The sequence below is a fragment of the Micromys minutus genome (genome assembly GCF_963924665.1).
Source record: "Micromys minutus genome assembly, chromosome: 1".
In the NCBI taxonomy this organism is placed as follows: domain Eukaryota; kingdom Metazoa; phylum Chordata; class Mammalia; order Rodentia; family Muridae; genus Micromys; species Micromys minutus.
Window position 1 is genome coordinate 199,907,146 of NC_137969.1, and position 22,872 is coordinate 199,930,017.

At 42.9% G+C, this 22,872-nt stretch overlaps 1 protein-coding gene across 1 annotated transcript; it reads right to left on the reverse strand.

Annotated features, from left to right (window-relative positions):
• Positions 1–336: 336 nt before the first annotated feature.
• Positions 337–954, reverse strand: LOC308438525 (V-type proton ATPase subunit G 1-like; the record flags this gene model as incomplete). Its single annotated transcript, XM_080939955.1, has 2 exons — positions 337–392; positions 669–954. The coding sequence occupies 2 exons, from the start codon at positions 952–954 to the stop codon at positions 337–339; spliced, it is 342 nt and encodes a 113-aa protein (XP_080796081.1).
• Between the last annotated feature and the right edge of the window lie 21,918 nt (positions 955–22,872).

The following is a 22,872-nucleotide window of genomic DNA, read 5'->3' on the forward strand; positions in this document are numbered from 1 at the left end:
GAACAATTTACTCCCTTTCTTTCTTCAAAGAATTTTTTTTCTACTAGATTAATAAAAGAAAAGCTACCACTGATACCTGTTACTTGCATGAATACACAGGAAAACAGTTGACATATACTCCTTAAAGACACACAAGGTAAGAAGATGAAACTTCAGGTATGTAATAAGTCTGTACAAAAAGCTAGATTTGATACACTCAAAAAGTAAAGGGTCCTACAACAGCATAGAGAAATAAATAGTTTAATGCCTTCCAGAACAGAACTGAAGTTCTGTGGAGGCTTCCTATTCTATGGGGGCAGATCCCATGCCGACCCACAGAGCAGGCTCTTCCACCTCCTATCCACTTATGCGGTAGTTCTCGTGGATTTCAGGCCGGACGTCACACACAAAGTGTTGGCATTAGGATAGCCCCTTCCCCCAGCGATGGCCCCACCCACAGGTGACAGGAACTTGGCACATCCATCGCCATGGAAACAACCAAAACATTCCCAGAAGACATCGGTTCAAAATCCCGCCTCCACCTGGAAGCAAGTGACGTCACTAACCCTACAAAAGACCGAAACTCCTCCTCCTCTCTCTTTTTCCTCTCTTCTCTTGACTCTGACCCCTGCTTGGTCCCCTTTGGTGTGGTCTGTCGGGCACGGGCCAAGAAATCTAATTAACAGCACAAAGGCCAAGAGGTTCCAGGACTTCATCCCTGTTCTGCTCGAAGTACTTCTGGAGGATGGTCATCATCTCCTGGGTCTCCTTTTCCACCTTACTGCTACAACTGCCATGAGACCCCAGTGCTGCAGCTTCTTTGGCCTTGAATTCCTTCTCCCTCTGCAGGCGGTACTGTTCAGTTTCAGCCTGGGCTTCATTAGCCTGCTTCAGCCTCTGGTTCTTTCGCTTTCGGGCCTCGGACACCTTCTCGGCCTGCACTAGCTGCTGGATGCCCTGTGACTGACTCGCCATTGCTGCGGGGGACTTTGGACCGACAGAACGGCCTAAGTCAAAGGCTCAAACCGCAGTCAGTACTCTTAACCACTGAGCCATCTCTCCAGCCTAAGTTAAATTTTAAAAGAGTGGGGCTAGGTATGTTGGTACACAACTTTAATTTCTGTGAGTTTGAGACCAGACTGGTCTACAAAGCAGGTTCCAGAACAGTGAAGGCTATTGTACAGAGAAACCCTGTCTCAGAAAAAAAGAAAAATTAAATAAAAGCAGGGCTGTCACTTAGTAGTGGAGTGTTTTCGTGACCCTAAATTCAGTACCACTGCTGTACTCCCAAGAAAGTACATACACACTTGTGCACATATAGGGAATACTATTAACAGTTCCCTAATATCTGTTTTCCCTATCTTCCCTTTAGTTAAGGTGGTCACATCTCTACTGCCTCCATTTTGTATCCTTTGTCACAGGGCATGATCACATGACCAAATTCTGTGCTTTGAGAAGTAAACAGAGACTACAGGTGCTTCTCCACTAACAATAGGGTCACATTCGCAATAAACCCACAGCAAGTTAGAAATAACTTAAGTCAAAAATGCACTTATCCTAATTTAACAACTATGTAAGCATAACCCACATAGCCTTTGTTACAAATGACCAGAACAGTCACATTAGCCTACAGCTAGGCAAAGTACCCAATGCAAAACCTATTTTACAACAAAGTATCGGAATTTCTATGTAATTTGTGGAACACTGAATGGAAAGGGAAAAGCAGTCTGGTTATGTGGGTATTTGCCACAATATACACAGCAGGAGGCACAGATGGGACTTTTGTAGATATAAGAGGAAACAAAATACAACATCCAAAAAAAAAAAAAAACCTGGCAACAAAGCACACACTGTAGAAAATCAATAGTTTCCCCATGTGCTCCAGGGGCTCCCTGGAAGAAGCTGTGGATCAAGCCACTGACCAGCATCCAGAGAAAGAATCACAGGTTAGAAAAGATCAAAGGTTGAGGCTTAAAGCACAGTTTTACAATGTATTCATGGCCCTCATACCTTCATCAAATGGAAACATTGTGGCCAAATGGTTGCTGGTTATGAAGGACCCTAGGATCTTTCGCCAGCCTTACACCCACTGCCTCAGGTCAAGGCTAGGGCAAGTTCTATTCTCTACCCACAGTTCTTGAGAGGAGCAGGAACATTCTTGAAAAACCTAAGAATGTACTAACTGATAGTCACCTGACTCTCTGATCCCATGGCCTGTCACATGCTTGCTAGCCAATGGATTCAAAGGCTAATATGCTTAGCCAATGTATTTAAATTAATAACCTTGCTGATGTAACCTGTACCTCTAAAGAGTATTAAAAAAAGTTTGAAACAGCCTTTCAGGGTAGCCTCTCCTCTGGATGTAGGCCACCCCAGAGCACTGGACTAATAAACCTCTTCCTTTTGCATCAGTCCCCGACCTCTTGTCTTATTCATGGTGATGTAAAAAAACAAGGTTTTGGAGGGCGCTGAGACTTTTCCAAAACACCCCATTCTTAGAATGTGAGACCCTAATTGACAGAAATTATTAAAATCAGACTCAGAGATGTTCCAGTCATCCCAAGGCTATAAGATCCTGCCTGTGCCTGACAAATAAAAACAATGGCCCAGAGTAATTCTCGGGGGGGAAAAAAAAACACAGAATATACTGATAGCCACCTGACCCTCTAGAAAGCCCTAGATAGAATCCTGCTGCATGCCATAGTTAGCTCATGCTCTAATCACCCAATTCTGAAAAGCAAAACAAGGACAAAATCCCTCAAAGTTTTGAAATATATAAACAAGGTTCTGAAAATGTGAAAACAAGTTTTAGTGGACAGGTAAAGCTATACTGACTAAGCTAAGACAAAACAAAAATGACTGCTTTAGGAACAGTTCCCCTACCCCTCCTGTACTGAACTCCAAGGAGAATGCAAATTTGTCAACAACCTTACTGCCAAAGTTTCTCCCCCCTTTCCTCCCTCCTTCATCTCCTCTTTCTGAAAATTATACTGCTGACCAGTGGTAAAATAGTAGTTCAGCTCCCTCACAAAAAAAGTATAAAAGATGTGTGCTTTTTAAGTTCAGAGTAAAAGACCCCCCGAATTGGGGAATCCTTTTACTCAAGTACCAGGAAACTCGAACCCAAGAACTCACGGAGAGCCTATCTTGATGCAATCAGGCAAGAGGTTTATTCCAGAGCTCTGGGAATGCCGCGTATCTCACAGGAGACAGGAGTCGACCCCGAACTCAAATGGGGAGAAGTATTTATAGGAAAATCACATAAGCAGTTAGCAACAGGTGTGTAGCAATTTCATTGGTTCATTCAAATTGGCACACTCTGTCTATTTTGGACAAGGTTCAACTCTAGGCCACCCTACTTGGGGCATGCAGACCTTTGTACTTGTTTTTCTCAGAACTGTGGAGCCAGACCTTATTGAGTCCAGGTGGTCTGCAGTTGGGCCATTTCTTGGAACATGTTATTTTGTTCTTAGCCTTGAGACATACTTGTCCTCAAGGCAGGGTTAGTGGGGCCAACTTAAAATTTTAACTCTTTCAGGGGCTGACTTACCTACGAGGATGAGGAACCCCATGTACATGGAATAAAAACCTCTTGTTATTACAGCAGTCTATCATCTAATTGTATTCTGTGGGTCGAGCTCCTGAGATAAAACTCCTCGGGGTCTTACAACAATGGGAGCCTCAAATAGATAAGACTCAATTTGGGTCTTATAGTTAGAAGCTGTCTGTGCAATTTCTGGTCTTGGTCTCCTAAAGAATTTACCCTTAATGTCTGTCCTTCCTGTCCTCTTTTCTCTTTCTCATAGCTGGAACTCAAGGAAGTGAGAAGAACCTTCTCTGACCATGTGGGTGAAGTCATACACCACCCTCACTGTTCGTAGTGCAGGCTGTGGCAGGACAGGCTTCTGGATCTTCAGATAATTCACATTCATATCAAGTCTTGAAAACCCTGATCTGGTAGGCAGTGATAAGCTAGGAAGAACTTGGATCTGTGCATACCGCTGTGCTCCTGGCCTACCAAGTGGCTAAAAGACACAGAAGTAAACCTTTATTTGTATAACCCACTTTGTTTTTTTCCTCATTGTGATCCAATACACCAACCATATTAATATATGCAAACATAAAGCATGGTGCAAACCCCCATCACTACAGTCTTGACATCCTGACCATGGAACTGTTGCTTTGACACAAATGCTTTTCAGTTCATAGCATCATGCAGACTTTGATGGCTCACTCATTCATCACTGGTCTCTCTGTGAACCACCATCATCACCTAACACCAAGATACAATTTGATTTCTCTTGCCTTAAATATATTGTTAATGTGTTAAATTACCTCCATTCTGGACAGTGTAAGATGCACTACTTTTTTAAAAGATTTTATTTTATGTATGTGGGTACACTGTAGCTGTCTTCAGACACATCAGAAGAAGGCATCAGATTCCATTATAGATGGTTGTGAACCACCATGTGGTTGCTGAGAATTTAACTGAGGACCTCTGGGGAAAGCAGCCAGGCCTATTAACTACTGAGCTATCTCCCCATCCTAAGAAGCACAACATCTACAAACACAACTTTGAACACAAGATGCTCACCCAGAAACCTAGGTAAACAAACGTTTTCATAATAAAACTGTATCTAAGTAGTCACTGCAGTTTTATATCTCAAAGCCCCAAAGGGGAAACACCCCAAATATTCTTCCATGGGTGAGTGGAGAAATAAACAGAATACAATGGAATGCTAACCACTTGGAAACACAAAGAAGTATACCAGCATGTACAGCTTGAATAGTGCTAAATGAAAAAAAAAAATGTCTCAAAAGTTTGCTTACTGCAAGCTGGGAATGGTGGTGCATGTTGATGATTCCAATCACTCAGGAATGGAAACCAAAGGACTGAGAGATAGACACACATCTGGGTACGTTGTGAGTTCAAAACCAGCCTGGGAAAGATAAATAAAACACTGCCTCTAAAAGCCAAGGCATATGGATGTAGCTCATTGGTACAGTGTTCGCCTAGATGTGCAAGACCCTAAATTCAATCCTAGCACTATCCCACCCACTCCCCAAAACATTTGCATGCTATTGATTCCATTTTGAAACATTCATAAAATAAAAATTATATTATGACAAAGAATATTGCCTCAGTTGCTAGGTTACACAGAGTAGTTTCAAAGTAACAATTTCACATTGGCATTTACAGGAGACAGAGTAGGTTGCTTCCTGGGTGGACTAATGTTCACCAGGGGAAAAAAATAACACTTGTTACAAAATAGCATAAGCATATACACAAAAATAACTGTGTATAAATTGATAAAAATCTGAACAAAGTCTATGGTTTAGCTGATTCTGATGCCACCTTCTGTCTGAAAATGTGCAAAAAGCATTAAGATGTTATCATTGGAGGAATCTAAACAAACAGTGCACAAGACTCACTGTACAATTATCATCACAGTGTTTCAAATCATTTTTAAGTAATGATAAGCAGGGTCAGACAAGATATATTTTGAGATCTTATACTTTCAAATAGTTTCTCATGACAAGAAATGCTCAATAAAAGAAGCAATCAGAAAGTAAAAGAGAGGCCAAGGGGTGGTGGCTCATGCTTTTAATCCCAGCACTTGGGAAGCCAATGGATCTCTGAGTTCAAGGCCAGTCTGGTCTACAGAACAAGATCCAGGATAGTCAGAAAATATCTCAGAAAGAAAAGAAAGGGAGGGAGGGAAAGGAGGGGAGGGGAGGGGAGGGGAGAGAAGAGAGGATCACCTCCAAAGACAGCAAGGGAGTCACATTTTTTAAAGACTGGCTAGCCAGGTTTAAAACAAAACAAATGTGTAGTAGAGCCAGGGTAGGAAAAACAGCAAACAACAATGATATATATGTTTGAAATCTACTATTTTGCATATTAACTAAAATAAAACACTGCACATCTTCACTACTTCTGAAGCCTTCCCTCCCTCTTACATCACAAAACTATAGTAGTGCCCTAAAGAGGATATGTCTCAAAACTTCCAGTGGGTACCTGAGAGCTTGGATAGCATCTATAGTAATTGCTTGTCTTTCTATAGCAAAACACCTAACCAAAGCAATTTAAGAGAAGAAACATTTATTCTGGCTCATGACTCAGAGGGTCATAGTCCATCATGACAAGAAGGTGAAGCAGAGTGAGGTTGTCTACAGTGGCATGTGGAAGCAGCTTGCTCACAGCCCTGCAGGCAGGAAGACACAGAGCAGGCCAGATCAGGAAGCAAGTGTAACCTTCAAAGCCCACTCCCAGTGACCCACTCCCAGTGGCCTACTCCCACCAGCCCCACTCCACTTCCTGAGGACTATACAACTCAAACGCAGGAGCCTGTGGGAGGCATTTCCTGTTCAAACCATAACAGAACGAAATCTCAAACATGCTGGTTTTTTTTTTTTTTAACATGTGTACCCATGCATGAAGCCTAACCTAAAAAGTGGGAATAGTAAAAGATTAAAAACAGCTAATCTAAAACCAGTAAGTGTGACAGCATCTGTAGGAGAAGGTATGTGAATCTGGTCTGTCTATCCCAACAAAGCACTGAGCTGTGTCCAGTCTTTCGATGGGGTGAGCTGATCCAATACTGATGCAATGCCACAAGATGAAGGCCACGGCATTGTGACACAGCCGTGCCTGGCTGTGAAAGGACCACTGAAGTAAGTGCTGTGACAATCTGATCAATACCTGTGCTGAGCAAAGTGTGTGGCACCTCAGGGCGGGCAGAACGGGACAGCACTCAATCTCATCGGGCTGCCCAGAACATCACGCCACTGGAAACTTACAGAGTGTTTTCTTTTTTAATGCCCGGAACTTTTCACAGTACTTTCAGTGAGTAACTAAAGCCACAGTTCTCAGATAAAGCAAGATTGCAGATAAGAAACGCCGCTGCTGTAACAAAGATTTAAAGGAAAACAGTCAGTCTTACATAAATTACAAAGTTCACACCAGTTCGCCGGTGGTAAGGGAAAAGGGCACCTTACTCCTATGATTTACAGTCCCAAAGCCTAGCCGCAGCTGCAGACAACAAATTAAAGGTAAAACTGGCTCAAAGTGGGAAGTCCAGGTGTATAGGAAACACTCCTATTTCTAAACATGGGAAGCAAAGTCCAGTGACGAGCCCTTCTGGTCGATCTCAGAACGCAAATTTTTGTGTTGTTGCTGCTGCCGCTGTTTACTATGGTTGGCAAAGCATCTAGACTTACTGGAAGCAGAGAAGACTTTGCTTTATGTAGGACAGACACCCATGATCTGCCCAAAGCTTTTTCCCTACCACCCTGAGATTCCTCTGCAGTTTTGTCTGCAGATTCTCAGAGAACATGAAGTCGGAGAGAATGTAGTCAGCCCCAGGACACAGCTCCTGCTGCTGGTAAGAATCTAGGACAAAATATTTAATGAGTGACTAGAAAGTATTTAAAAACTAAGGCAGCATTCATTGGATTTATGCCACAGGCAGCATGAATGCTTTCCTGTGTCATCGCATTGCACCCTTACATGGCTCCCTGGCATGCCCTCGTCCTTGTTGGTGTCAGAATAAAGACTTGAACCTAGACTCCACTCTCTTAGACACACACTATGTTCATTTCTACAGAATCTGAGAGCAGGAAGGACAAGCTCTGCTAATCTTACTGTACTGGCTGGTTTTGTGTCAACTTGACACAAGCTGGAGTTATCACAGAGAAAGGAGCCTCCGTTGAGGAAATGCCTCCATGAGATCCAGCTGTAAGGCATTTTCTCAACTAGTGATCAAGGGAGAAGGTTCAGCCCATTGTAGGTGGTGCCATCCCTGGGCTGATAGCCCAGGGTTCTATAAGAAAGCAAGCTGAGCAAGCCAGGGGAAGCAAGCCAGTAAGTAACATCCCTCCATGGCCCCTGCATCAGCTCCTGCTTCCTGATCTGCTTGAGCTCCAGTTCTGACTTCATCTGGTGATGAACAGCATGTGGAAGTGTAAGCTGAATAAACCATTTCCTCCCCACCTTGCTTCTTGGTCATGATGTTTGTGCAGGAATAGAAACCCTGACTAAGACACTTATTAAGTCTTTAAATGGAAACTCCAAACTGGCAGATATGAGAAACAGGACAGATCTGGCTTCAGAAAAAAATAAAATAAAATATGGGATGGTAGGGTTTATGGGCTATCTGGAAAAGGAACCTTGAAAGGATGTGTGGGGCACAACTGTGAGAGCTGGCGTTCAGGCACAGAGCATGGAGCACACAGATTTCTCCACCATGTTTCTGTGAACCTTATTTCTCCACATGTGAATCCAACCAACAGACTGCTTCTTCACACCTGTGCCGTTTGATACACCCAGTCCCGTCTGTTTAGTCAGCTGGGGACTGTTGAAGCCTGCTCCCCCCGAAAGCATATCTACTCCAACAAGGCCATACCTTTTAGTTAGTGCTGTTCTCTATGAGCCTAAGGGGTCCATTTTCATTTGAACCACTATAGGCTTGAAACCTAGGACAAATGGCTAACTGAAGATAACAACGTGGACTTAGACGCCAGGTTCTCCCAGCATCCCTCAGTCCCGATCAGTCCCTACCTGTTATAGGGTATGGATGTCATGCCCTGTCCCCTACTCTGCTGCTGTAATACTGACACCGAAAAATAACTTGACTCAAAGCAGAGTCAAGCTGAACACACACCCTCTTATGTTCTGGGACTTGTTAAGCTTAAAAAATTCCACAGCCATAAGTTCCCACTCAGAACCAATCAGAAAAGAGGTCAGTTTGAACTGTTATGTCTTTATATATATATTATTTAATGTATATGAGTGCAGTGTAGTATATATGACACACCAGAAGAGGGCATCGGATCATATTACAGATGGTTGTGATCCACCATGTGGTTGCTAGGAATTGAACTCAGGACCTCTAGAAGAGCAGTCAGTGCTCTTAACCACTGAGCCATCTCTCCAGCCCTGAACTGTTATATAGTAACATAAAAAAAGAAAAAGGAAAAGAAATGGGAAAAGACCAACCACCCTGCAGCCATCCCTGAACTACTTAAGAGCTCATTATGGTTTTTCCTTATATAAGCTGGCCCTGGGAAGCATTCATGATCCGATCTTAGCGCCCAAGTCTAAGCTATGTCCCTGATTGATCAGTATTGGGGTGTGCATTCAATAAACCAGCCCTGTTTAACTGACACTGGAGTCTGGATAGTTCGTGTAGTAATCCCTGAACCCCAGCTGAGACCTCGTGAAAATATTTGCCCAGGTAGCACAAGAAAGGAACAGGATGTCCCTAGGTTAAAAGCTGTTTGGAAGCAGCTCAAACCTGTCTTTGTTAGGAACTGTGTGCAATCAGGACCTTTTGAGTTTCTTAGCATCACCTGCCCCAAACAGTGGCACAGAAACAAACCACAAATCAAGGCAAATGGTAGGAGGGAGAGGGAAGCAGAGATAAGACAGTTTACCACACAGATAAGAAGGGGAAACTTCAGTTCTACTCCAGTTCTTCAGGGGCTGTAAGGCCACAAACGCTTTGCAGTTTTACTTCATATGAACAGAGGAGTTTGTCAGGAACACTCCATAAGCAGAAAAGTGCTGGCCTAAGACTGCCTAGGTAACAAACAGGGCTGGAGAGATGGCTCAGAGATTAAAAGCACTGACTGTTCTTCCAGAGGTCCCGAGTTCAATTCCTACCATCTGTAAAGGGGTCTGATGCCTTCTTCTGGTGTGTCTAAAGACAGCTACAATGTACTCAACAATAAAATTAATTAATTAATTTTTAACAAAGTAACAAACAGCCATGTCTCAGTCCAACCCCGAGCAGCCAAGTTCAGCCCATCACAGACTGCCAATGAGTCAAACACTAGGCTGTCATATTGGTTCTTCCTAACTTCACAGGTACAGCAAACACACTGCTGAATAAAAAACAAGGAAGGCCATGACTGCCCTTAGGTATAGTGAATGGGAAGGTTTATTACATATCTGAAAGAGGGCATAGCCAGAGGCAGATACATCTGTGAAAATCCAGAATGAACGGGACCCTGAACCAAGTCATGTGAGAAGGGGCAGGAGAGGGGAGAGCCAGACCAAGAGACCAGGAAGGTAAAGGCCAGGTTATCCAAATGGCTGGATTATATAGGGAAGGGCAGCCCAGCCCCTGGGCTACAGAAGTTTAGGGTAGGGGACAGGGCATGACATCCATACCCTATAACAGGTAGGAACTGATCGAGACTGAGGGATGCTGGGAGAACCTGGCGTCTAAGTCCACGTTGTTATCTTCAGTTAGCCATTTGTCCTAGGTTTCAAGCCTATAGTAGTTCAAATGAAATTGGACCCCTTAGGCTCATAGAGAACAGCACTAGTTAAAAGGTATGGCCTTGTTGGAGTAGATATGGTCTAAAGGAAGTGTATCACTGGGGAAGGCTTTGAGGTTTCAGATGCTCTCTTCCGGCTTCCTGTGGATCCTGATGTAGGATGCTGAGCTCCTTCTCCAGCACCATGTCTGCCTGGAAACTATGTTTCTCATCATGATAACAGACTAAACCTCTTACCTGTAAGTTAGCCCCAGTTAAATGTTTTCCTTTGGAGTTGCTATGGTTATTGTGTTTCTTCATGGCAATAGAAACCCTAACTAAGATAGAAGTTGGTAGTTGGTACTAGGAGTGGAGTGTTGCTGTGATAGGCTAGAACATGTCTTTGTTTGGAAGTATCGGAACACTCACTTTAGAACTTTGAACTAAACAGGTGATTGGACATTTTAAGTGGGGCTTAATGGGGCATCCTACTAGCAGTTTGAAGACAGTAGTGCTGAGGATGGTTTGGACTGTGGGCACCCCCAGCTGAAGAGGTTTCAGAGGAAACTTTTAGTAGGTGGCCTCATGGTGATTTGAATAGGTATGGCCCCCACAGACTCGTGCGTTTGCATGCTCAGCCCATAGGGAATGGCATTACCAGGAGCTGTGGCCTTATTGGAGTGTGTGTGGCTTTGTTGGAGGAAATATGTCACTGTGTGGGATGGGCTTTGAGGTCTCATATGTTCAACCTATGCCTAGAGTGACAGTCTCCTCCTGCTGCTTCCTGCAGGTCAGGATGTGGAACTCTGAGCTCCTCTCTGGCACCATGTCTGTCTGTACAGTCATGCTATCTACCACGACAATGATGTATTAAACATGTAAGCCAGTCCCAATTAAATGACTTATTTTATATTATCAGAGTTGCTGTAGACATGGTGTCTATTCACAGCAATAAAAGTCTCAAGACAGGCCTAGAGACTGTTCTTGTAATAGTTCGGTGAGAATGTGGCTGCCTGTCCAAAAACTCTGCCTATGGCTAAATTGAATTTTTGGGAGGGGGGGGCTAGCCTCAAGCTCACCGAGTTCTGCCTACCCTTGCTTCCCTTAATGCTGGAATTAAAGGCACATGCTATCGTTCCTGGATAAGGGCCAGTTTTATGCAGCTCTATAATGAAAAGCAGCAAGATGAGGAAGGAAAACATAAGAAATGTACAGTTTGAGGAGAAAAGGAGCACCAGGAAGTATAAACAGATTAAAGAAAAGCCTGAAGCTAAATGGAATAAAGGGACCTCAGCAAAAACACACCCATCTGAGCTCCCAATTTGTGAAAGAAATTTTTAAAAAGTTTAGGGATAGGCATGGTGATGTATACCTTTAATTCCAGCACTCAGAAGGCAGAAGCTAGCAGATCTAGGAGTTTAAGGCCAGCCTGGTCTACAGAGTGAGTTCTAGGATAGCCAAGCTGGGGCAGTGAAGAAAACCATCTAAAACAGAAAACTTGTGAAAACTTAAACAAGGGGGCGATGTTCTAGACCCAGCAAGCAGCAGACTTGGCAGCTTCACCTCCGGCTTCAAAGTCAAGAATAGAAGGGATTATGGAATATCCCTCCACAACTAAGAAAAGCCACTGAGGCCAGGCATGTATCAGTGGTGGCCCTATAATGGAGGCTCCAGAGAGGCCATTGTGTGATACCATGAAGGTAAAGCCTGGGTTGCCTTGGAGACCCCAAAATGTTGGAGATGCCAGCACTGTGGGTATCTGCAGAGAAAAGCTGCTACAGAGTGTTACAGTTGTAGCAAATTAAGGTTTATTCATGTATAGAAATGTTTGTATTGTAAGTCTTTGATATAAGTTTTAAACCAATTCTTCTTTTCCTTTTCGGGACAGGGTTACTTACCTACTTGTTTTATGTATTTGGGTGCTTTGTCTTCAGACACACTAGAAGAGAGACTCAGTTCCCATTAAGGATGGTTATGAGCCACCATGTGGTAAGTGGAAATTAAACTTGGAAGCTCCAGAAGAACAGCAAGCATTCTTATTACAACCAAATGAACTTACAAATCCTGAGATAGAATTTACAGCACAGTCTTAGGAAATTGTTTTGAGGGCAGAGTACAGAGAAATCATAGAGCTAACCGTTGCTGAAGAGCAGGAAGCTAAGGAAGTGTAGAACAGAGCAAGCTTAGCCAAAAGAGATTTTAGCATCGTTTCTTTGTGCTGTGGCAGTTGTTAGGATTTGTGAGAATTTGCAAATCAAGTGTGCCAATTCTGGGCCATTAATCTGTACTGAGGCCAAAATGTTTAAAGTAACAAAATCTGAGTCCCTGAAGGAAGAGCAAAAGAGCTGAAGAATGAAACTCTGCAGGAGGGAACTTCTATAATCTGAGAGAAACAGAGACAGAGAGAGCAGAGAGTGGTAGCCAAATGGATGGGCTTGGGCTTAGAGAAGCTACAGGAGGAGCTCAGCCCTAGGGAAGAGAAGCCTAAGGAAGAGACAGAGCAGGAGAAAAATAGCTTTAGGAGGGAACTAAGAGACAGAAAAGGGTTGCACAGGCTCTGGCTGGCTTAAGGAAACCCCTGGACTTAGCAGGCAACTCTTAGGTGAGGCAAGGAAACTCACAATGTACAGGCCCAGGAGGGTACAAGGAGGGACTTGAGAGCAGAAGCTGCAGGGCTGCATGCAGGCAGGAGCTGGGAGATAGTTCTAGAATGGTAGGCAGATCTGAGACAGCGTCAGTAGGAGCAGGCAGGACTGCAGTCCCAAGGCAGCGGTTCTCAGCCTTCCTAACCCTTTAATACAGTCCCTCATGTTATGGTGACCTCCAAGCATAAAATTATCTCCTTGCTAATCCATAACTAATTTTTGCTGCTGTTCTGAATCATAATGTGTGATGTCTACCTGTTTAAATTTATACCTGCAAAGACATTGGAAGCATACACTGAGGCTAAAAACCTGCAGCTCAGCGAAGGTAATTTTGTTTCCTTAACAATATACAAAATGTCTATTTACAAGCCTGATTCTACTTGGGCTCCTGGAAACCCAAGAGGGCTTCCAAGCTCTCTTTCATAGGGAAAGGGAGGGGGAGGGGGAGAGAGAGAGAGATCTCAAAGGTCCAATGCTTATCCAAGATCCAAGAATCTCTAAGCTCCTCCCCTACACCCTTTCCATACTGAACCATGTCACCATCAAGGTGGAGGGGACTCCAAGCCAAGTCAGTTAGGAGCCGAACCATTCCACCCTTTTGGTGTGGTAGTTCAAGCCCACCCAGCTGATGTTGCCTAGGGTCATAGACCAAAGACTACAAAATCTACCCCAAGTAACTTGCCTTAAAATAGGCAGCAACTTTCCATTTCTTGGCATTCTTACCCGATCTTATCTTTTAGAGGCACACCCAAACTGTACCTTTCAGGACACACTTAACTTCATCTGACAAATGCAATATCTATCTAGTCTTTCCTGTTTTGCTAACAATTAGGTTTCCTATCTACAATAATCAAGTATCTTGTAACAGTAACGTAAATATCTGATATGCAGGAAATCTGTCATGGGACCCCCATGGGAGTCGCAACCCTTAAGCTGAGAACCACCAGGGGAAGGCTGAGCTGAGGTAAAGTACCCTTGTGACAAGAATTTCTAGTATCTCCAAGTAGAACAGGAAACTTGTCAATGAGGAAAATGTTAAGACTCATGGAGGAGAAATGTCCTTTTCCACTTGCTTGCCTAGGTAGGAGGGGAGGAGCATCCTGGTACACCACGGTGACTTTTGTAGCATTAGTAAAGAGACCAGACAGCTTGGAGTTACTCTTATCCAGTGGAAAGAGATGAGAGAGCAGAATGAGGCTGCAGGCCAGACTGCAGTTGCTACAGGGAAGAAAGAGAAAGGTGCAGCGATGAGGGAGGGGGGGGATGTTTTTAGTAGAGATACCCAGGATACCCGCCCCAGAAAACTCTGAACACCCCAGAAACAACTCACAGGCCATATGAAGCTCAAGAAAAACAAAGGCCAAACAGTGAAAGCCTCAGTCTTTCTTAGGAAAAAAAATAAGTGTATAGCACCCTCTCAGAGTGTGGTACACCTGGACCTTAAATCATTAATAATCCAAGAGCTAAGAAGATAACCTTGTGGCAATTTTTGGTATTCAAAAATCATTATGTTTAATCTATACACATCAAGAAAACTCTGACTGTTTCCATGTTACGTTCCGTTCTACATGTACTTTATGCTTATAGTAACTAGTAAAATTCCAATGCATACTATCAAACTTCTAAAAGAATTAAGTACTGACAAAAATATATTCATATAGTATTATGCCAAAATGCCTTTAAAAATCTGTATATGTATCTCTTTTTAAAAAAAATAAAGTTGAAAGAGAAAAAAACAAAGAGAGATTCCCAGATGGGTGTAGCAGGACAGAGCTGAGAGATTCCTGCCCAGGCAAGTGCCTTGAGAGGGTGTTGAAGGCTCTGGGTTGAGCTCACTTCTAGATACTTGGATTGCCCCAGGTTCTGCTGTCTGTAAAGAGAAATTCCTGCTCTGCACTCTGCACAGAGGCCCTCCCTCACCTTCACTGTTTTTTTTTTTTTTTTTTTTTTTTTTTTTGAAGGTGGTGGGATGAAATAGGGTTTCTTTCTATAGACCAGGATGTCCTCGAAATTAGGGATGCATCTGCCTCTGCCTCCCAAGTCCTGGGATTAAAGGCATATGCCACCACTACCCAGTTACCTTCACTGTTTGTAAACACTGACCAAGCCGTGAATTATCATGTGTTCAAATAAACTCCAATAAATGCAAATTGTCTGAAGTTTTACTTTTAACAAGAGGTTTAGTATAAGGGATCTTCTTATTGGTCAAATATTGTGATGGCTAAAGTCGGTTGTCATACCACCTAGGAAGGAAGAACTTTTCTTACTTAGGGTTACTATTTCTGTGATAAAACACCAAAGCAACTTGGGGAGAAAGGGTTTATTTGGCTTACACTTCCACATTACAGTCTTAGTTATTGCTGTGAAGAGATGCCATGACCGTGACAACTCTTATAAAGGAAAATATTTAACTGGGGATGACTTACAGTTTCAGAGATTTAGCCCATTGTGGTCGGAAGAATAGCAGCCTGCAGGCAGACATGGTGTTGGAGATGGAGCTGAGAGTTATACCCCTAGATTAGCAGAGGCAGCAGGAAGAGAAAGTGACACTGGGTCTGGCTTGAGCATTTGAAACTTCAAAGCCCACCCCCAGTGACACACTTCCTCCAACAAGGCCACCACTCCTAATAGTACTGTAAGACTCAAAGTGAGTCTCAACTACTGGGAGACACCCCCAAGTAAGACAGGAGAATGGAGTTCAATGCAAATGCAAGAGGTTTAATTTCTGTTGTGTGGGGGTTGACCCTCAATCAGCCCCTCATTGCAAGTGACTAGAAAGTGACCCAAATTGGCTATTGCAAGCAGTTTTTATACTTTTTAGGAGCCCAAGTCACATCAGTAAGGTTACAGTTCAAACGTATTGGCTAAGCATATTGACCTCTAAATCTATTGGCTAGCAAGTATAACACACATTTGACCTTTACCTGGGACTTTCCAGAGGGTCAGGTGACTGACTACCTGTCAGTACATTCGAATAATTTTTTACTCAAGAATGTTTCTGTGGGTGGAGAATGGAACTTGGCCTAGCCTTGTTCCCAGGCGGGACAGGGAAGCTGTAAAGAGGGTGTGGAGCTGGAAAAACCCTTAGGGTCCCTCAGTACCACTCCCTATGGGCCTTTGGGGGCCATATTTATCCAAACCACCACAAAGTCCATAACTGAGGCAAATCAGAGCAGGAATTCAAACATGGAAAGAACTTAGAGGCAGGAACTGATACAGAAGTGTGTTGCTTACTGACTTGCTGAGTCTGATTTCTTATCGAACCTAAGACCACCAACACAAGAACTAGGGCCCACAATGGGCTTGTTCCTCCTCCATCAATCGCTAAGGAAATGCTCTATAGGCTTCCTGACTTTATGAAAGCATTTTCTCAATTGAGGCTTCCTCCACTCTAGTGACAATATCTTGTGTCAAGTTAAAATAACTTGCCAATACACCTGACCCTTGTTGGCTTGGCATACAAACACATCACTGTTAATCCACAATCTCCTTTCTTAATCATTCCCAAAAGCACTCATTAATCTGAACATCACAAATATTCTAATTCTTAAAAATCCCATGGTCTGTACAAATTCAAACATTTAAAAATTCAGTATGTTTAAAGGGCTGAAGACATGGCTCAGTGGTTAAGAGCACTGGCTGCTTTTCCAGAGGTCCTAAATTAATTTCCCAGTGGCTATACAGTAGATCTGATGACCTTTTTCTGTCATGCAAGCATATATACAGACAGAGTACTTATACATTTAAATATATACATATATATATGAATACATTTTTTAATTCGGTATATTTTAAAAACCAAAAGTCTCTTTTAAAAATATAGCAGCTCTTTAAAATTCAGTCTCTCAACTGTGGGATACTAAAAAATAAAAACTTTCTTACTTCAAGAGAGAAAAACCAGGGTACAGTTAAAAAATCAAATCAAAACAAAAACTGTTATTTAAAAAAAAAAAACAAATCCCAAATGTTTGATTTATCAAATGAAGACTCAAGAGCCAGGTACTGTGATAAAAGCCTGTTAGCTTAGAGGAGCAGAGGAAAAAACCCAACTGGCCTTCCTACTCCACCAACATCCCAAAAAATGGTCTCTTCTCCTTCTCCACACTGTCTTAAATCCCCTTCAGCTCTCTGTTCCTATTTGCTCTTTCCTGGGTTTTCTGATGTTCACTCCTTGTTAACTGAATGCTTGCTCTGCCTCTTGACCTATGATTGGCTTTATTTAATCCTGTTTACAGAAAGCTCTTGGATTTAAGGTGTGTGCTATAACAAGAAAATGTTTTCCCAGTTCACAGTCTCGGCGTTCACAATGTGATCAAACATCCTGCAACATTTCTCCCTTCTTGTCTAAATAAATTCCTCTTTCTCTAGCATCAATAAACTATATACTATCTGGTAAGAATTACAAGGTTCAATCCATTTGTATTTGGCAACCTTGGAGAAAGTACTCTACTATCTTTTTTAAAAAGATTTGTTTATTTGTTTATTTGTTTATTTATTTATTTATTTAATGTATATGAACACACTGTTGCTGTCTTCAGACACACCAGAAGAAGGAGCCAGATCTCATTAGAGATGGTTGTGAGCCACCATGTGGTTGCTGGGAATTGAACTTAGGACCTCTAGAAGAGCAGTCAGGGCCCTTAACTGCGGAGCCATCTCTCCAGCCCAGTATTCTACTATTTATTCTATCTTGGTGAGTCCAAAGTTCTGTACCTAAATCACTTTTTATCATAACTTGCATTTATCAATCTAAAAAACATCCTCTTAGACCTTAAAACATTTTCTTTTAAATCCTAAACAATTTAAGCTTAACTATGAGACTATAACTATCTAGTCTTCGATTTCATCAGAGACCTGAGAAGGATAAGTATTACCTGAATAAACAGGAAGTACACAGCTACAGTGTACTCATAAACATAAGATAAATAAGCAGTTTTTTAAAAACTCAACATCCAATGTCTAGGATTCATTTACAGTCTCCTGGGCTCTTCCAAAGGCTTGGGTCATTCTTCTGGCTCTGCCCTTTGCAGGACACACACTTGTCTTCTAGGTCCTGCTGGTTTCATTTCTTTGCTGCTGCTGTTCTTGGTACTCATCCCATGGTACTGGCATCTCCAAAGTGCTGGGGTCTTCTGCTGCAACTGAGCTTCACTTTCACCACACCTGGGATCTCTTTGAGAACCTCAGCCCTGCTATATAACACCAAGTCTCAGCTTCTCTCTCTTTTTCTCCATACTTTCAAAATCATCACCACCTGGGTGAAAGTTTGGAAGCCAGCACAGATATAACCTTGGCTACCTCTGGAGCACAGTTTCTGTTTGCTGACTTAGGAAACGCTTACCAGAAGATTTCACCTCAAGGATCCTACTCTCCTCTTAGCCACAGCTGATTCTTCAGCTACAGCTAATCAGACACCACAGATTCTTAACTCAAATGACCAAGTAGAATCTTTGCTTCCCTCTGAAACTTCAAAAGCCAGGCCTCTGTTGTCTGCACTGCTCACAGCATTCTTATCTTCCGAGCTCTCACAGAAAATTCTGCTGAGCCCCCAATGCTCGACATTTCTAGCCCCAAAAGTCCTTCCACAGTGAACCTAAAAACATGATCAGATCTGTCACGATACCCCACTTCTGTCTTAGTTAGCCTTACTATTGTGATGAAACACCATAACCAAAGAAACTTGGGAAGGAAAGACTATATTTGGCTTATGCTTTCACATCACTAGTCATCATCAAAGGGAGTCAGAACAGGAACCTGAAAAGAGCAGGAACTTGGAGGTAGGAGCTGATGCAGTGACCATGGAAGGATGCTGCTTACTGGCTTGCTTATCATGGTTTGCTCTGCCTGCTTTCTTATAAAACCCAGGACCACCAACTCAGAGGTAGCACCACCCACAATAGGCTGGGCCTTCCCCCATCCATCCCTACATAAGAAAATGACCTACAGTCTTGCCTTCAAAATTATTTAAGTCTCCTCCTAAAACTATCCTTCAGGCAGAGAGACGCCACACCTACCCAGCAACAAAGGCAAAGATGGCCCAGCCTCCAACTGCTCCCTTGCAAACGTTTAGTTGCCTGCCTCACTGACCTGAAGTAGAAAGCCCATAAATCTTCCTGAAAAAGGATCTGGCCCGCTGTACCTTACCTCAGCCCAGATGAAATGGTTCTAATTGATGATATCCATAAATCATAAACATATAGAATCACAAAGCGTTTAATCCCAAAAGGAATCGCTCGCACTATTTCCGATTCCTGGGAGAGTGGTACAGTCTCTCTTCCAGGCTGGAAGTCTGGAATAAGGAAGTAAAGGCAGCTGTCTAGAAGGCCTGGCTTGGCTCTCCTATCACCAGCAGATCCAGCATTGGGGAAAATGATCCCCAAGATAAGAAACGTGCTATAGAGAGGGGTCACTTCTAAGGTTCTTTGTGGTATTGTGTTTACTCTGTCATTGGTCCAGGACACTTCTAAATACTACACTGTCTTTCAGGCTCTGACTACAAAGCAATTGTAAACTGGAAGAAAACCTTGTGGTGAGGGGATCCAGAAGGCTCACTGAGCGCACTGGAAAGAGTCCGAACTCAGACCAGGGATCAGGAGTAAAGAGGACTTGAGTACGGAAGGAAACAGTGCAGAAATGGGAAAGGGCATGGGAAAGAAAGCAGGACACAAGAACATGGCTAGATGCAAACTGAACTGAGCTTGAACCAACCCTGAGTGAAGGCCCAGAGGGGAAGATGGGCCACATGGCACCATGATAGAGGGTCTAATCCTAAAGACGATTCGAGCTGTCAAAAAGCCTCAGTGTGCACTCATTCATTCATTGTAGGGCCCTCGGAGACACACCACGAATAACTTCGAAGAGTGACAAACCATCAGGACACAAAGGAGTCAGGCATAATGGTACACACCTGAGATCCCAGCACTAGAGAGACTCACAGCCCGAGGCAGGATAATCACGTTCAAAGGCTCAAGTGTCTGCCAGGCTCCCAGAAAGCAGTCAGTCTGATGGGAAAGCAGAAGGGATCAGGAAATGGAAGAGGGCTGGGAAGCTGGAGCAATGGGACATAAATGGAAACCCTCCAAGGGAGGCTGCTTTCCCAAAGCAGAGTGCCCCCTCCAAGGGCGAGGACTCGGGAACACCTGCCGTGCTGACTCCCTCTGAAATCTCTGCAACCTCTCAGGGTCTAAGTAAGGACTGTGGTCAGTCCCTTGGGAAAGCCAAAAAGATACAGAAAATAGAGCAGCAGTTATCAGAGCAGCCTGCCAAGAGAGCTGCTTCCCTCAAAGAAGATGCTGTCCCCCAAGGGACCCTCTGCCCCCAGTGTGTCTCCCCACAGTTCCACCAGGCTCCCACCAGCAAAAAAGGGCAGCAGCCTGTCACTGTTGTCTTAAATGAACTGGGCAACTCATTGACATTGTCTCTGGGTTGGAACTCTTAATCTTGCTGCAAGAATGGCCTCCTGACTGTGCATACATATGGAATTTAATATACATATTACCACTCCTGAAAATAGAGAGGGGGAGAAGATAGGGGGAGGGAGGGAGGAAGGGAGGGAGAAAGGAAGGGAGAGAAACAAATGCAAATATTTTAATTTATATTTTTGACTTACCTAAGAGTGAGCCTTCAAGCTAGGTAGTGGCGGTACACACCTTTAATCTCATCACCTCGAAGGCAGAAAAGCTCATGGATCCCTGTGAGTCTGAGTCCAGCCTGGTCTACAGAGTGAATACAGGACAGCCAGGGCTACACAGAAAACCCTTCTCAAAAAAACAATAACAACAAAGGAGTAAGCCTTCATCCCATAAATGTAGGTGTAAGACTCACAGTCACATTAAAATTAAACAAAAGTCTTATTACTCCCACAAGTGATCTTTTTAGAACAAAATGAATTTACATTGCTTTTCCGGAAGATATTTTCCTCAAGTGCTGTAGATAGATTATAGATAATGCTGATACCGAAGCAGACTGTTCTCATTGGGCAACCTCACTTCCCAAAAAACTGTCTCCTGCTTAAACAACTGCACAAAAAGAGGAAGTGAGTGTTTCTGAAGAGAGGGGCAGCACAGGGCTTTCTGGCTACTCCCTTAGTCTCTACTATTTGAGAGCAACCAAACATGTCTCCTGTAAGCAACTAGAAAAACCAAAAATGTCAGAATTTCATCCCACTGATGTTATCCTACTTACCAACTGATCCATTCAAGGTGACTGAGAAAGTTTCCTGCTTGGAGATGATGACCTTGTGAACCCTGAGCCACTCAATCTAAATGTAGAACTCCAAAGGTTGGAAGTAGGTAAGATGGATAAAGAACGGCTATATTTAATCAGAGCATACTTTACAAATTTACTGAAATCCATGTGTTGGGTTTTACTTGAAATCTTAATATTCTGTGTACTGAGGCAGGAGGATTGCAAAGGGCTAAGAGCTCTTCTTGCTCTTGCAGAGGACCTGAGTTCAGTTCCCACCACCCAAGTAGGTGGCTCCCTAATTTCATATCAACTACAGGAGATCTGATGCTCTCTCTTCTAGCCTCCATGGGTGCTTACAAACATAAACACACGTGTACAACATACACACACAGAGTGATTAATACACATATATACATAAATAAAAGTATAATAAATCTCTCAACAAAGAATATAATACACTGCTATTAGCTATAAACACAATGTTTACTCCTAATCATGAAAAAGAAAAAGAAAAGGAGAATAAACAAACACCAAAGATAAAGAATAACACACTTGGGCTGGAGAGAGAGCTCAGTGGTTAAGAACAATGACTGCTCTTCTAAAGGTCTTGAGGTCAATTCCCAGGAACCACATGGTGGGTCACAACCATCTGTAATGAGATCTAATGCCCTCTTCTGGTGTGTCTGAAGACAGCAACAGTGTACTCACATACATACAATAAATCTTTAAAAAGAAAAAAGAAAAAATTATACATGTTAATGGTATCTCATGTGATGTCATGTATAAATATACTATGTAGTATTCTGATATCTGTGTCTTCAAACACTAATTATTCCCTCAAATCAAAGTGTTCAACCTCCTTTTTCTTGCTTTGTAACCAGGATGGTATGTTGTTGTGTACAGTCTCCTACCACACAATAGCACAGCACAATCTCTTGGTCTTATCTAATTCACTTGGTACCAGCTCATCAACCTTCCCCTCCACCCCTCCCCCCACCCTACCACTGGGCTCTGGCAACTATCCAGCTCTCACTGTTCCCAAGATCTGCATTTTTGGTTACACAGGTGAGCAAGATCCTGCCTGACTTGTATCTCTGAGTTGTTTTCAAAACTCAGATCATGATAATAATTTTTGAGCCATGAAATTAAAGAGTCTACAGTTACAGAAATGTAGACACTAATAGGACTGTGTATTATTGCAGTAAATATTAAAAAATAAATAATGGTTTATTTTATCTTTCTCTCTCTTTGTCTCTATTTCTGTGTGTAAAGTCTCACTAGCCGGCATCTGACTAGCCATGTGGCCTTAGCGGGATAATTCACGTTAAATTTTGAAAACATTTTTTTTAATCAAATAGTTACTAATCTCGTTTTCTCTCTTTCTCTCTATCTCTCTCTTTATCTCTCTTTCTTCCCCTAGCTCTCTCTTTTTCTCTATATCTCTCTTTCACTCTTTCTTTTTCTCTATCTCTGTGTATACCTGGGTCACCTGCCTTTTTAGCCACAGGATTCAGCCTGTCAGCAAAGGCTGTCTCTTTAAGGTTCCCGTGCTTGAGGCACCACCTGACTCAAAATGGCGTTTGGCCCACTCTTACTCAGAAAATAAGCACTTTTTAACTAACTCTTAGGCTGATAGCTGTAAACCTTTTAGTGGATTCTTGCCTAACACATTGGTGTGCCACCTGAAGGAGGGGGAGGTTGTCGAAACATGGAGATTCTCGAAGACCAGTTAGACCCAGGTGGGATTGATTGGCGCTAAATAGCTATGAACATTAAGGATTTTATAGTTCTAATATCT